Source organism: Lissotriton helveticus, chromosome 9 (genome assembly GCF_964261635.1).
Source record: "Lissotriton helveticus chromosome 9, aLisHel1.1, whole genome shotgun sequence".
Taxonomy (NCBI): domain Eukaryota; kingdom Metazoa; phylum Chordata; class Amphibia; order Caudata; family Salamandridae; genus Lissotriton; species Lissotriton helveticus.
The window spans coordinates 1,121,649,236-1,121,666,345 of NC_136070.1; the positions used below are offsets into that span (position 1 = coordinate 1,121,649,236).

At 43.0% G+C, this 17,110-nt stretch overlaps 1 protein-coding gene across 14 annotated transcripts in view; it reads right to left on the minus strand.

Moving 5' to 3' along the window:
* Positions 1-17,110, minus strand: part of CADPS (calcium dependent secretion activator) — a 1,592,252-nt gene that overhangs the window by 1,257,750 nt on the left and 317,392 nt on the right. For all 14 annotated transcript variants that reach the window (XM_078661538.1, XM_078661533.1, XM_078661537.1 and 11 more), the window contains exon 2: positions 4,366-4,479. In XM_078661538.1, the coding sequence (XP_078517664.1) occupies positions 4,366-4,479 (114 nt within the window). The remainder of the gene's footprint in view (positions 1-4,365; positions 4,480-17,110) is intronic.

Sequence of the window (17,110 nt, forward strand, 5' to 3'; positions counted from 1 at the left end):
CCCTGACATTCCTGACTTGTCAGTCACCTTACCAGCTTCTTAGTCTCATTTCTCACTGCACCTTTATATCTGACTTTTCTGCAACTAGTTACAGCCTTGCTCACATCACTAATTATAATTGCAGTGTTTATAACCTAGCCCTCTAAAGCACCCATAGCCCTGCACTGCATTTCTAACAGTGAGATCAGTGCTGATTCAGTTGCAACAGATAAATACTGGAAATAAGTGGGTTATTTGGGTAGATTAGAGCCCACCACCAGGAATTAGCTTCTCAGGTTAAATCACAGTTTCAGTATTTCAAACCTGGGCTCACCCCCTGGTAACTGTGGCACACAACAGGCATGCTAAACTTAAAAATATGTGTAAAGTATTTAGCAATAATAAAACAGTTAAAAAGCTAAAACACACCAAAATAAAAATCTCACAACCAGTTTAAAAAAACAGAGAAAATGTTATGAGTAAAATAACACCAAAACAACAAAAATCTATTAAGGAGAACCATTATATGAATTTTTCAAAACCACCAAGAAAAAGTAAAATGTCATTCAGTCAGTAGTCTCTGCTTATGCTTAATTGGGATCTAGGAGTGATTTCAGGCCAACGATGATGAAGCGTGGAGTGGATACACCAAATGGTTTGTGCTAGTGAAAGATTTTACCTTAAGGCTTAATCTCTGAAATTGAGATCGAAATCCTTAAAAGGGGAAAGATTGCAAGATGTATCTGCTGAACTCTTCTTGAAGTTGGATAGCCAAAGACATGGTCCCAGTGTAGCTCTTGGTTTTGGCAGGAAAAGCTCAGAGCGGTAGAAATTCAAATTTTGAAGTTGTCAAAGACCTTTTGTCAAGCTAATACTTTTCGTACCTTTGCCTGGTGAAGACGTCTACTATCAGATTAGTGCCCGATATAGAATTTGCCCAACAGGCAAATGCAGTGGAGTACCCTGTTAACCGAACTGACTGTCCACCAGAAACAATCGTAAGTATTCCAGCAACAGAGCCATTTTTCCTCTGTTGGTTGAGCATCTGCTGGCTCTGTCGACAGAATACTTTCCCTGATGGAGTAGGTAGGGTCTGTTCACGATTGGACTTTACACCGTCCACCCAATTTAAAGTAAACAAGTGTAAAGGCTTTTTTTTACTGATTGTCACCACCAGGAAAAATCTGGGGGTAAGGGGCCGGAACAAACTCAAAATGACCCCTACACCTTGGGAGAAAACTCCCAGGGAGTGTGGCCCATTTTTTTTTTTTTTTTCAAAAACAAAAAAGCCAAAGAAATTGAAATGTTTGATGGCTAGCCATCATGATGGTTATTCCTGTCAATAAAGAATGTTGTCTGCAGGACAAGCAGGCAACTCTCAGATTTCTTTGTGCAGAGATGGCCTCTACCTAGGGGTTTTCTAAGATGGGTAGCCTTTTTACCCCAGGTCAAAGTTAAGGAGACCTCTTGGGAAAAAAGGTGGGAGAGGTATTCGTTAGAAGGGCTCGTTGCGGTATCTTGATATGTTGTATAATGCCAATGCTTAGTGTGCAGAATGTTTCTTGGGGATTTAGAATGAATAATTTAGATTGCTCCAAAAAATTTATTTATATCAGTTGGAATCCTGTAATTGAGTGACATTTCCTATGTACATCCTAATCTTAAATAAGCTTCTGAATTATATTACATCTCCTCATGTGCAATCATCTTTATCACACTCTTTCCATCAGAAACAAAGACCATTGTCAGGCTCAACGGGAATACCTTTACTACCTGATCCACAGATGTACATATCTTACACCCTTGGAGCAGAAAGAAGAAATGACAGCAGGACAATTTCCCACAGGAGACATAGTTAGAGGTGGAAGAAAGACAACCCTCATGTTATTAGAGTAATGTCCCTCGTTGGTGAAATGGAAGTTGTGTCTGTTTTGCTCAGGGGACTTGCAATCAGAACAATCTGGATTATGGTTTGCATCCATAGTGGCATTCTGTGAATACCTGACCTCAAGTTCTTTGGATTACAAATACTCCCTTGCTAGTGTAAGAGCCTTTCGTCTTTCCAAAGTTATTTGCTGATCAGCCAGAGGGGGAGCTTCCAGGTCAAGAGTTTGTGCCTCCTGACTCAACATCGGGCTGTGCAGAGTCCTTGTAGCTCACAGTTGAAATCGTGAAATGATTTCGAAGTTGAAGCCATGTCTCTACAGAGGAGATGAGTATTATTAACCGTGGTACCCCAACCCGATACACATGCACAGCAAAATATGTCAGCTCAAATTGAATTATCTCAGTCCAGCAGAAGAAATCTCCTAATGTCTTGGGTTGTTGTTTCAATTTGCTGTGCAAGAAGCATAGTGGACATCTTAATTTAGCACCAACATCTTTGGAGCTATGACCAGTACATTGAGTTTTTTTTCATTATGCTTCTTTTTCTGAAAAGAAATGTAGATTTGTCCCATAAACCTGTAGGTTCTTCTCATAAACCTGATTCAAAAGCAATTAGCCTGCACCAGATCCTTCTACAGCCAGAAAATCCTTTAGTGAACATTGTCTGAAAAGGACTTTCCAAGGGTACTACATTGATCTCAGGATCATGCACATTAATTTGAGCTTTCATTAGCTATTCTGTCATTTAGACATTTATAATCACATCATGTCTCCGTTACCCGAAGCACTCTCATCAAGCCAATCTGCGACCACAGAAGTTCCAATAGTTACCTTGTCCAAAAAGCAGAGAGTTGGAAAAACGGATTTTATCTTTCTTACAGCTCCGCATTCTGGCTGATCTTTTTTGAGTATTTTAAGACCAATAGTAGAATGCAAGTCAAATGACTGAAGTTGGCCATTAGAAAGCTAACCAATGAATGATATGGAGCAGAAACAAAAGTCTAAAGCAGAATTTGTTTCTAAAAAACAAACAAATATGTCCATGATACATAGGGAGTTTTCTTCCTGCATTTCAAGGACGTTTGTGATGCTTCCTGCCTAAGAAGGCTATGGTCCACTTGGCGGACCCAAGCTAGAAAAAAGAATGTCAGAAGGCCCTCTCTAAGTAAGGTTCTAAATGGGATATTTCAATATAGAACCGTTGACATTTACTAAAAGGGACAAAATGTTGACGCGACTATATTCAGCCTGTACCCATCAATTCCTGGATTTTGGACAATTTAGGCACTGATGTACTTGGCCCACCAATGAGGGACTATAGATTTGAATAGCTTGGACAGGCTTATTAAAAATAATTAAGTGTTTTTTGTACAAATGTTTGAGCACTATTTCTGTTAATTCATTGCACCAGCACTTTATTTCACCTATCACATATGGAGCACATGTAATGCTTAATTGATGCAAGCAGATGTTGTTGTATTAAACAAATATTCAAGAATTTTTGTAATTTTATTGTCTGACGCTCCATGTTTCTCTTCTATGTTAACTCTTTATACACGTTATTACAGAGTTATTCAACAGAACCAATTGTTTGTTTTCATAGTACATGAAACCCAGGTTCTGAGGAAGACAGGATCACCACGTTTATGTTCAACGTTAAGCATTTCTAATGGCATAGCCATCTAAGGCTTCTGAACCTCTGAAACTTCTGGACCCCCTGTCTCTAAATGGCGTGCAGTCGAAGGATCCCTGGGTTTAGCGAGGCGGGAGCCCTGTGAATTTAAGGCAATTTTCTCACTCCAAAGTACTCCAAATTAATTTCAGGTCTCTTAGACAGAAACTGTAATCAATGTATTTGCCAATTAACTGCCTTTAGGTTGTATTTTGAGTTCTACCAAATCACTTTGAAATCATTGGTGGTTCAGCAAAATAAAATGTAATGAGAGAGATGCATGAACTATTTTTTATGGTCTGTTGCCAGACAATTATGTGAGCATCACTACACTGGGGCTTTAGCTCTGCCCACACGTTGGGAGCAAGGAATACATGGTTGGCCTGGGCAGAAATTGTGTGCTTCCACGAAAAAGGGTTTGCCCTTCACCAGCTGTGATCATTTGTTTATTTATAAAGCTGCCTTAGCTTCAGCGTTCTGGACACACACATGACTGGAATGCTATGAAAGTGCCTGAGATATCTAGATAATCTACCGTGTTTTCTTTGTCAGCTGTACAGATGAGAGGAGAGCAGACTTTAACCTACTTGGATTTTTAGGTCTGTCTTGACAATGCAATGTCGCTTGACCTTTTAACCTACACTAATATTATTCTACAGTTCTTTTATTTGCTTCTGCACAAATACAAATGTATTCTTCAGCTATTTAATAATAATGCTTTACATTGCCAAGCAATATTCCTTTAAAGACAGGCCTATTGGCTTTACCAGTGCTTGTTTAAACAGCTACTAATGTTGCAGTGGAAGGAATTCATTGGATAATCCTACCTCGCAGTAACTCTGGACAGCATTCATAAAGGCTTCATCCGCCACAATCTGTGTCTCTCCATTGATGAAGGCTTGGAAACGGTCCTTCACCGTCTGAAGTTGCTGTTTACTAATCTGTAAAAGAAGCACAAGAGAAGAAAAACTCGATTAGCAAATGAAGTATTCCTCGAAGGAAAGCAATGTGTTTATAGAAGCCAACTTCATTTGCAACATTACACGCAATCTATTTTCTCGGTTGTTATATTAATAACGGCCCTTCATTCTCAAATTTGCAAATCAGTTAATGAGCCTAAAACGTGTCTCAGCATGCCACCACGGTCTCAAGAACAGAATAAACAAGGATTGAGGAAAAAAACAGAGTTGATTAAATGATTTACACATTGTTAAAGTACCACAAGAAAACTGAGTAACAAAACTAAGAACATATAGACGCGGGCAGGCAGACCTACGGACGGACAGACGAAGGATAGATAGATAGATTCCGTGATCTGTGATATTTTGCAGGCCTTTTGTAACAGAGGGAGTGTTTTTGTCGAAGTATTAATTTACCGGTCACAGGCACTATAACTTTAACTGCCAATCGTTCATTTCTGTTAGCAAGAAAACCTTTTTTCCTGTCCTGGTAAAACGTGCACATATTGACTGAAATGTGTTCTTTCCGGTGTGGTGTTTTATTCCAACGCATACAGAGAGGCAGGGAGGGACACAAATCGCCCAACAATTACCATACATGTATCTTACACCTGTGCGTCTTGTGTTTTACTAGTGATATCACGGCAGGAAGTGACGTCACGAAATGTGGCTTGCACCATCGGGCTTATTGCCTCCCCTCGCTCACCCCTTAGATGGGATTGCATCTGAGAAGTCAGCGTGTGAGCAGCGTGCTGTGAGCTCCGAGCTCTTCGTCCCTCGTCCCAGAGAGGCCAAAGAGTGAAGACCAAGCAAATAAGTGGGGGGACGCCGTCCACCCGCGTGGTACCCCGACTCGAGGACTGCTAGTGCTTTATTGATTCATAGACATTTCTGAGAAGCCTACATTGTTTCAGCATGTTATGAATGACATTCACTAAAAGTGTGAACCTGCGTCAATTACCAAAACCGTTGTGCACAGTTCACACATAGCATCAATCCGGCATCTACATGCCGCACACATTCAGTTATAAAATATATGTAATTTAATTAATTTCTTTTGTTTCTAACCTAGTATTTAATTAAAAACGCAATCATTTTCTCCATTAGTTTTTATTCGCATTCTGACTGACTGACTGACTGAAGGGACAGTCGGCGCTCGAATGCCGCGGCGTCTTGGCGCTGTAGTACAGAAAAAAAATCAGGCAAGCGCAAGTTAAGGGAGGGAAAAAAGCCAGGTTTTTAAAGCCTTCCTGAAACTTGGTTTCGACTTTTGTGAGCGAAGTGTGGGAGGCAACGAATTCCACAATTTTGCGGCTTGGTAGGAGAATGATTTCCCCCCCCATCGGGCTCTCCTAATTCTGGGCTGACATACAAGGTCATAGTTGGCTGGCCTCAGAGCTCACGAAGGTACATAGCGAGACAAGAGTTTAGCGAGGTCATCAGGTCCCTTCCCATATAGGGACCTGTGAACCAGGCAGAGTGCCTTAAACTGTACTCTGCGCCTGACTGGGAGCCAATGGAGCTCCGGTATGACTTTAGACGTAGGATGGCGCTTTGGAAGATTCAACAAGACCCTGGCGGCGGCATTCTGAATTGCCTGCAGTTTGGTTAGTTGTTTTTCTCCAGATCCCAGATAAAGTGAGTTACAATAGTCCACACGGGACATTACAAGGGCTCCCATCACCGTTTTTTTAACGTGGGCGGAATATAAGGTAGAATTTTCCTGAGCACCTTGATATTGTAAAAACAGGCAGATGTCACCTGATTAATTTGTGCCATGCAGGAGAGATCTTTATCCAGCAGGAAACCAAGATTCCTGACCTTGTCTACTGGGCTAGGACACGACCCTGCCTCTGGTGGCCACCAAAGATCACTCCAAACGGATGGTTTGTGACCGAGCTCTATAACCTCGGTCTTATCCGTGTTTAGTTTAAGATAGTTGTGGCTCATCCAATTTTTTACCTCTATGAGGCAGTTCCTGAAACATTCCGCTGTAGCTTCGACTGATTGGGAAATCGACACTACACTTTGTGTGTCGTCAGCATAGGACACTAAACGCAAGCCATAAGATCTAATCAAGGCATCTAGAGGTGTAACATATAAGTTGAACAACGTGGGCAAGAGCGCCAAGCCTTGAGGAACCCCTCCCGGAAGGGAGAATTCATCAGATTTCAGGCTATTCCAATGCACTTGTTGGATTCGGGTGCTTAGAAAAGATGTTATCAAGGCCAACGCAGGGCCCGAAAAACCTAAAGTAGTTAGCCTATTTAACAGGACGGAGTGGTTCACAGTGTCGAAGGCCGCTGTGAGGTCTAATAAAATCAGGGCCGTTCAGCTACCCTCATCCATGGTCTTGCATAGTTCTTCCGTTGCCATGATGAGAGCGGATTCAGTTGAATGAGAAGGTCTAAAACCGTGCTGTAAAGGGTCTAGCAGCTCATTCTCGTCCACATACCTCATTATTTCCTGATTAATGGCCTTTTCCAAAATTCTAGCGCCCACCCTGCTATTTGTACAATAGTTTATGCATCTTAGCAGACTTATTGCAGCAGTTACCCCTAGACCACTCACCCGAGTCAAAGATACTCGTGGAATTGTCTTGCAAAGTGTTGTGACTCACACAAAAGTGAAGCAAGTGTGTGGTATTAGGCTTGATTTGTGTTGTATTTTCTTTACATGTAGTCTGACAAGCCTTTGCCTGAGTTTTCTGTGTGGCACCAAGGTCCCAGCCATCACTTGAGGGCACAATTGAGTGCTTTTGCCTAAGAACTGTGATCGTGGTTCTTAAAAGGAGTCTGTGGTACCAGCACAATTCAGTGGGTTTTGAAATCCTAGCGAAACAACAGGGGGATAAGTAAGGTGAAGCCACCTTTGGAAGACATCAAGGTTCAGGAGGCGCTCGCCGCTGAGCACAAGGTTCTGGGACTGTGGTTGGTAACCTTTTTGCAGAGTAAGGACTGCTTGAGCTTACTGAGCTGCATGTTGCTAGACAGGGTTCGTGGGCTGAATTCTGCATGGATGGAGATAGAGTCAATCCCTCAAAGGCTATACACACCACCAGCAGAAAGATTGGAGGCAGTAACCCTCTCTTCCAACCAAAAAGGAGAGCAACAAAGACCAGACACGTGCTTTAATTCCCTTCGACCCTAGACAAACAAAATGATGCCCACTGATACCGGTGACAGCATGTCTGTCGAAAACAAGTGGTATAGACTGATCGCGAGAAGGTGAGGGGTTGCGTTAAAGAGTTGTGATAGATGGTGGACATGGGTTTTGCTTAGCCTTCTAGCAGTCCTTGGTACAGTCCGGTGGTTCTGGAACCCATAGCTAACCCTCTCAGAGGTACCAGAGGACCGGGTAGAATACAGGCACCTCAGTCATGTCAATAAAACCACAGTGACACCATATTTGGAAGTGATGAACTTAAAAGGACTGGTGTTGCAAGATTTGTGAGTGCACCATACTGATAGATGGCACTAAAACATGAGGGCCCTGAATGTAAAGGATGCCTACATTATCAACTGCGTGAGAAGCATTGTGGTTACAGCTCTGTCTGGGACAGTACATGCTACACTCAAAGGAAATGTATGAAATCATCAAGGCTAAAAATTACACAATGTGGTGAGTATAGGTGAATTAACAAGACCATCAGGTTGGAGGTGCCAATATATAACCGCTTCAAAAAAGGTCCCACGCACAGGTGAGGGTCTTCCTAAGCCTCAGACTGGTTTTGTAAAATGATTCAGAAAAGGGGGTGGTGATGAACAGAGTGTCTGAATTAAGCAGACCACTCTTACCCAGTCCAAAGATCAGGGCTTGATCCATCACCGTTATTTAGCTCACTGCCCCATCCCAGCTCAGAACCTGGCTATATGCAAATTAGTCTGTCCCTGGCCCAGTGCATCATGGGAACAGGGCAGACCAAACTACCAAGCCAATTCTTCACCAGAAAGGAGACAAGCTTCCGGGGACCGGTTTCTGCCATTTCAGGCGTCGTCGGCCCGGCTTGCTTGAATCCTGATGGAGCAGTGAGCAAGGGACTCATGTCTGAGTATACCCTTCCACGCTTATGGTGGACAAAATGATTCAGAAAAGGGGGTGGTGATGAACAGAGTGTCTGAATTAAGCAGACCACTCTTACCCAGTCCAAAGATCAGGGCTTGATCCATCACCGTTATTTAGCTCACTGCCCCATCCCAGCTCAGAACCTGGCTATATGCAAATTAGTCTGTCCCTGGCCCAGTGCATCATGGGAACAGGGCAGACCAAACTACCAAGCCAATTCTTCACCAGAAAGGAGACAAGCTTCCGGGGACCGGTTTCTGCCATTTCAGGCGTTGTCGGCCCGGCTTGCTTGAATCCTGATGGTGCAATGAGCAAGGGACTCACATCTGAGTATACCCTTCCACGCTTATGGTGGACAAAATGATTCAGAAAAGGGGGTGGTGATGAATCATTTTGTCCACCATAAGCGTGGAAGGGTATACTCAGATGTGAGTCCCTTGCTCATTGCACCATCAGGATTCAAGCAAGCCGGGCCGACAACGCCTGAAATGGCAGAAACCGGTCCCCGGAAGCTTGTTTCCTTCCCAGTATAAGAATTGGCTTGGTAGTTTGGTTTGCCCTGTTCCCATCATGCACTGGGACAGGAACAGACTAATTTGCATATAGCCAAGTTCTGAGCTGGGATGGTGCAGTGAGCTAAAAAACGGTGATGGATCAAGCCCTGATCTTTGGACTGGGTAAGAGTGGTCTGCTTAATTCAGGCACTCTGTTCATCACCACCCCCTTTTCTGAATCATTTTGTCCACCATAAGCGTGGAAGGGTATACTCAGATGTGAGTCCCTTGCTCATTGCACCATCAGGATTCAAGCAAGCCGGGCCGACGATGCCTGAAATGGCAGAAACCGGTCCCCGGAAGCTTGTTTCCTTCCCAGTATAAGAATTGGCTTGGTAGTTTGGTTTGCCCTGTTCCCATCATGCACTGGGACAGGAACAGACTAATTTGCATATAGCCAAGTTCTGAGCTGGGATGGTGCAGTGAGCTAAAAAACGGTGATGGATCAAGCCCTGATCTTTGGACTGGGTAAGAGTGGTCTGCTTAATTCAGGCACTCTGTTCATCACCACCCCCTTTTCTGAATAATTTTGTCCACCATAAGCGTGGAAGGGTATACTCAGATGTGAGTCCCTTGCTCATTGCACCATCAGGATTCAAGCAAGCCGGGCCGACGACGCCTGAAATGGCAGAAACCGGTCCCCGGAAGCTTGTTTCCTTCCCAGTATAAGAATTGGCTTGGTAGTTTGGTTTGCCCTGTTCCCATCATGCACTGGGACAGGAACAGACTAATTTGCATATAGCCAAGTTCTGAGCTGGGATGGTGCAGTGAGCTAAAAAACGGTGATGGATCAAGCCCTGATCTTTGGACTGGGTAAGAGTGGTCTGCTTAATTCAGGCACTCTGTTCATCACCACCCCCTTTTCTGAATCATTTTGTCCACCATAAGCGTGGAAGGGTATACTCAGATGTGAGTCCCTTGCTCATTGCACCATCAGGATTCAAGCAAGCCGGGCCGACGACGCCTGAAATGGCAGACACCGGTCCTCGGAAGCTTGTTTCCTTCCCAGTATAAGAATTGGCTTGGTAGTTTGGTTTGCCCTGTTCCCATCATGCACTGGGACAGGAACAGACTAATTTGCATATAGCCAAGTTCTGAGCTGGGATGGTGCAGTGAGCTAAAAAACGGTGATGGATCAAGCCCTGATCTTTGGACTGGGTAAGAGTGGTCTGCTTAATTCAGGCACTCTGTTCATCACCACCCCCTTTTCTGAATCATTTTGTCCACCATAAGCGTGGAAGGGTATACTCAGATGTGAGTCCCTTGCTCATTGCACCATCAGGATTCAAGCAAGCCGGGCCGACGACGCCTGAAATGGCAGAAACCGGTCCCCGGAAGCTTGTTTCCTTCCCAGTATAAGAATTGGCTTGGTAGTTTGGTTTGCCCTGTTCCCATCATGCACTGGGACAGGAACAGACTAATTTGCATATAGCCAAGTTCTGAGCTGGGATGGTGCAGTGAGCTAAAAAACGGTGATGGATCAAGCCCTGATCTTTGGACTGGGTAAGAGTGGTCTGCTTAATCCAGGCACTCTGTTCATCACCACCCCCTTTTCTGAATCAATGTTTTTGTAAAATGGCATGAGAGGTGGCTGCAGTGAAACAAAAGCAGCTCTAGAAAAAAAGTTTTTTGCACCCTTGCCTGAACCAAGAGAGCAAGCTTGGTAAGCAAGCGAAAACTATTACACTCACAGGCACATTTCGAGGGGTCGCCCATCAATACAGTTTTGGGGAAATTGAGACCAAACGTTCATTGTACATGACATAAATCCAATAGCGAAAAATCCGCAGCCAGTTCTATATGGAGAACTAATTAAATATACCAGTTTTTCTCTCTACCACTGCACCCAGGAGGGCCACTTCAGTGAGTAATCTGTGTGAGTTTCAGAAAATGATGCTTCTAATAGAACAGTGGGTGCACACCAGGAAACATATTAGTGTCACTGGATAAGCAATGCCTCTTTGATACATTGTGCTCCCTGGAAGGAACGTTAAACAGTCATCCAAGACCAGTAATGTAGGAACACAGTTATGTACAAACAAGGTGTGACATGCTTTGCTCGAATGACGCTTGTGGAAGCAGATACCTGTGTTATGTACAAACAAGTAGAACTAACATCAAGCTGGTGAACACGCAGGACGCCAGGGCAATTGCTCATGGAACTAGTACAGATGTAGGTTGTCGGGTTACTTATCTTACATGCCCACTGCATCAGTGTATAAAGCACCCATGCCAGTTACACTTATATTACACAATCAGGGAGAAATACCACAGGCTACAGAAGACTTGTTGGCTCATGTCTTAGAGCTGGCATTCAGGTAACTGGCATTGGGCAGGGCCAAACAGAAGACAGAGGAGCTAACCCACAAACTCAACAGATCTCCCAGACCCAGTTTTCCAGTTTCAGTGGTCACTGGCATATATTATATGCACTTCCGTCTGCTAGAAAAACCAACGGTCAAAGAATTTTGCAGGCCTACGCCTGTGGCAGAGCAGTCACCCTTCATGTTACGGAAACCTTTAAGAGCATACACCCCTATACACAAATCGTACAGGCTCAAGCCACCGACAGTACAGCAAACCTTCAAGTTACAGAGATCTTACAGACTGAAGCAACTTGCAGCAAAGCTATCCTTCGGGTAAGAGCGCTCTGAGGCGCATTGAGAGAACTACTTTTTTTTTTCTTTGAACGCTCCATGAGAGTACATGTGGTGTCGGTCTATTGCATGAATGCAAAGACCTTGGCACACAAAGGCTTTTATGGCACTAGGGAAGGAGTTAGCTTCTGCACACGACCAGCAGGCATTTAAGGGAAAAGGTAAACTTGGCATGACTGAAAAGGAGACCCATAAATATGGAAGATTACTGAAGAGGAGCAAATGGCTAGGGAGTGCCTCAATTATAACCTGCAATGCACTAGAAATCATTCAGCAGTGGTCAAAGCGAAGTCAAAAAAATGTCTATAAATGATTTTTAACAGATGATCAGAAAAAAACACCATAGCTTTTAAAGGCACTCCAGTTAGGACTTTGTTTTAACAACGGCGCTTAATTTGTGCTAGTGTTTGCGTTGGAGGTGTATCAATACTTATTTTCGGGGACATCCAACATTGTTTGAGCCCAAGAAAGAGCAAGGATGAAAAGGTAGAAGGAGAAACGGAAACAGTGGGAACAATGACCAAGGAAGAAAGCAAAGCATACAAATGTGAGTTTACGAGACAGAAGTGTAGGGTGGTTGTTGAAAGAGGCATGGGGTGTAATCAAGTCTAAGCCGCTTTGATATTAGCAACACTTGCATTTCGCAGCACCAATGGAGGGTTCATATATATATATATATATTATTTTTTTTTAACAAACTAAGCACTGCTAAATAGCAACAACACCTGTTTAAAAAATGTCTCCGATGTATATTTTTTCGCAGCTACACTTTATAACAATCCGATTTCTGAATAACACTGGCAGGCAGACATTTTCAGGAAACTTTTCGGGTCTCATTGTAAACAAACTGCCTTATATCACAGACTACTCTGCTTTCATCTCTAACAGTGAGCACTGAAGAAGCAAGAATTTAAAAAAAAACGTTTCTACAGTCGGGCTTATGTTGCACTATCACTATGCATAAATGAACACAGGACACCATCACATACAACTACTTTTCTCTCCTGCTCCTTTCATCAACACACCGAGATGATTGTGTTCCTGTTACATAGTACTTTAACAGATTTGGGGCCTTATTTAGAGCTTGGTGAAAAAGATACTTTATCAGAATTGTGGCAGATGCCCCATCTCATGCATTGTAAGTCCATTAGCATATGGCACTGTTTGACAGAGTAGGACCTGGTATTCGTAAAGCGCGAACTAATCACCCCTAAGGGTCTCAAGGCACTGGGGGCCGTCTGGAAGATTAAGCAAGCAATTGCCCAGAGTCACATGTTGCTGTGTCGCCGGCGCCGTGGATCGAACCGTGAGCTTTATGTTCCGGAGTCAGTCACCCTGGCCGCTGCGCCATACCTCCCATCTGCCAAACTGTAAATAAGGCCCTCACTATGGTAAAACTGATTTGAACAATTGTAAAGAATGTTCTCTACAAACCTGTTCAGCATTTTGATGCAGTAGGTAATTTATAATCAAAACACTTTTAAATATGTAGAGGACAATTATTTTATTTTTTTGCCTTATTCTGGAATCTTCCTACAAGAGAGGTCCCTTTCAACTATTAGATCATGCATCAAAATATTGCGGAACATCTACCCAATTATCTTACTTAGAGACTTGGCTACACAATTAAAAATAAGTTTTTACTGATTTTTATCTCTTCACCAGGTAGTTCTTATGATGTCACATCATGCTTTCCGTTATCCAATAAGGTCTGAAAGTACAAGTGGAAGAACACGGAGTTTACATCGCTTTTTGTAAACTGCAGCCTCGGAAAAAGTTTTCTTAAGTCCTACTGATGCAAATGAGCATCTTCTAAAGGGCAGTGTCACAGAACTATCTGAGCAAATATCTGATGATAATGCTCCTTAGAAGGTTCATCAATTCAGTGCATGTAAAAGGGTGGCATGTCAGGCTTAGGCCTGATCCAATGGAAGTAATATGACATTGTTTGTCACTTCATCAGGGACTACTGTACTCTGTTATCGGTGGCTTTTCTCCTTGCATGAGTGAGGCCACACACGTTCTACCAAGTGAATCACAATAGTAAGTTAATGTATAACAAGAAATACAGGCCATACATACCAAGCTTCTGCTTCGAAAGTCTGAAGAAAAAAGAAAAAGACTAATCGCCAGAAACAAATGTAAACATGGTTATGTGTCTGAACCGGCAGTGTGCTTTTATCTCAGGCTTAGGAAGAGCTGCAGAGTTGGGCACATTCAGTACTTAATTTGAGCCTGTCCGGTGCTCGGCACTTGCACTGATTTGTCAGCACCAGCACCAGCACCTTTGACAGTCTGCCACAGGGTGGCTCTGTTTGTCTAATTTAGAGCCTAGCACAATAGTTGTTTATTAATTCAATATACATTAAAATGATCAATACCTGTCGCCAAAGCTATTCTTTTAGCTTTGGGAGCCTGGGATGGTGAGAACTGTCACGCTTGTAGGAGTGTGATGGTTATTAGTTGTGTTGTTGCTGTAATTGGAAGCGCTGACAGTGGCAATGGTCAGTGGAAGTGGCCTTCTGAGGAGAGCCCTTTTTCATTTACAAATTAAGCACTGATCACATTTACCAATGATTACTACAAACAAGGCACATGTGCATGACTGTGGTACTGAAAGTCTTGATAGATTCTAGAGTCTTATATATCATAAATGTAAATGTGTACAGCGCTTGTGAAATCTTAAACTTCATTGGTGACCTGGTAACAAGAAAGCTGGTGTTTGAATACATTTTGGTGTTTTATTTATTATTGAATTTCTGTAGCTTGCAGAAGATATGCCTTGTGGATAAATCAGTATGCTCTGAGGCTGTACGTCCATTGAGTGTGAAGTGAGTTCCTGCATGGGAGATCTCTGTAGGACTAAGTGTCACATTGATTGTCCACTCAGAGGTGGAAACAATCATCAGATGTGTGGGTAACAAAGGGAAGGTTGGGTTCGTCTGTATGACCAGCTGCCCCCCTGCTAGTAGGCCTTACCCCCAACTTATGAGCAATGGAGGAAGAAAGAGTTTATCTCTAGCCTGCAGTCATTATTTAATCCCTCACCTACTGGGACAGGAAGCACCTGGCACAGCACGACCAACCAACTAAGATTATGATGCCCCCCCCAAATACTTACAGCAGGGGTAGGTCAAAAAACTGCCTTTTATTTAACGCTTCGGTTTCTGTTCAAAGTTGTTCACCATGAACAATGCTTGGTATGAAAGTTAGGGAGGGACAGCTGCCCTGCAACATTGTAATGCTCATTTCTTTGAGGGGCATGGCTATCAACAGTGCAGGAGGTGTAGTACCAGCAGGGCTACAATTACGGTTGACTGTGAATAACCAGATGAGAATTGGGGGTTGCATTTTGTTTCTTGCTTGCACGTGTCCCTGGCACTCTTGAACACAAAAATGGGAGCTTCCCTTTGAATGTGACTGAAGGGCTAGGAAGACTGCTTCTGCATGCCACCTTTCAAAATGAGCATGAAATAGTTACCAAAATAGACTTGATAAGAATAATGTTGTGAAAGTGTAATGTGTGCTTGCATCACAATGAAGCTGTTCAATGATCATTATAGACCTGTGATCTGCTTTTCACATGTTTGAGCATTGGATTCTACTTTTTCATTTGTCCTTATTAAGTCTACGAGAATGTTAGTGCCTGTGCTATAAGATTCTGAATCAGAGATGCTGTCAATATGTGGCAAGCTCCAGCTTCTTTGAAAGGAGATGTTATGTTATGTTATGTTATGTTAAGCAGGTTTAGTAAGTGCTCGAATACCAGAGGGTGTCTTGGCACTAGCTACGAATGAACAATGAGAGAACAGGAGAGGCAGAGACCTAGACAGAATCAAATACCCAAATCTTGGGTCTTCCTGCACATCAAGCGATTTGGAGAGATTTTAATGTGTATAGGAACCATATTCCAGGCTTTAGAGGCTTCCAGTGCAAAGCTGTGGCCACCCATGTTTGAATCCAGGTACAATCATGGACTTGACAGCTGAGGATCTTAGGGGCTTGTTTGGAATATACCAGTTGAAACTCTTTTAAAAAGTCAGGTCCTAGACCGCTTAGTGCCTTGTATTCGATGCAAGGAGCCTTGAGGGCAATGTTCTGTCTAATGGGCAGCCAGTGCAGCTTCCTCATGGGGTTGGACACCGATTGGAGTTTAGGGGTTAAGTAGGAGGCAGGCAGCAGCATTTTGCAAAGTTTAAAGTTTATTGAGCACATGTTGATGTGCATTCAGGTACAGACCATTGCAAAACTCTGCAACCAAGCCCAAGGATTCCCCTGAGGAAATACAGTGTTTCCAGATATTGACTACTCATACCCTTTGTGCCACTCCTGCTGCTGGTTAGAAAACAAGGGGAATCTGCGGAAAGTAGGTGCAGAGGTTGCAGTGCAGTCTGACTGAGTATAAGGAGACATGCCTCTGTGCACCCAGGTCTGTTATATCTATACTTTAGAGCTACTTTTGCAACTCACTTCATTATATTGATCGTGTTGGTCAAAAAGCTTAAAAATGCAGCACCTGTCTTACACTCATACATGATCCCAATTGGAAAAACCCCAACTTCATTTTAAAGCTCTATTCGAATCATATCTAGTTTACACCAGTGTTCCATGTTGAACTTGCTATACAAAACACAACTTAGAATTTTTTCCTTAAGATTCCTTAGCACAAAGCCCCCAAGTCCCTGTAATTCTGTATTTTATTCTAGCCAATTAACACCAACACAGCATTTGACACTGATAGAGACACCTTTGTCACACTAGGGGCCCGATGTAGGTAAATTAGATTTACCGATTCATAAATACCGAATTTTACCGATTCGGTATTCATGAATCGGTAAATCTAATGTAGGTAATTATTCGGTAACAAATACAGAATCGGTAGGATTTGGTATTTACCGATTCTGTAAATACAGAATCGGTATTTGTCATTGATTCCTATGGGCCTTGAAGCCCATAGGATTCAATGGCAGATACCGATTCGGTAATTACATAATCGGTAAAAATACCGAATTGCCAAGGTGGACAGGGTGTCACTTTGACACCCTGTTGCACCCCTGTTTCAGGCTTGTGTGCCATGTGACACACATACATGCCCTTAGGGCATGTCTGTGTGCCACATGGCACAGGTGTACATGCACAGATGTGCATGTATACTGGAATTCGTTATTTACCATGGAATAGTATTCCATGGTAAATAACGATTCGGTAAGGGCCTGTGGCACTGATTACAGTGCCACCTACATATTGATTTACAGACTCGGTAAATTTACCGAATCGGTATTTTACCGACTCTGTATATTTACCGAATCGGTAAATTTACTGATTCTGTAAATCAAT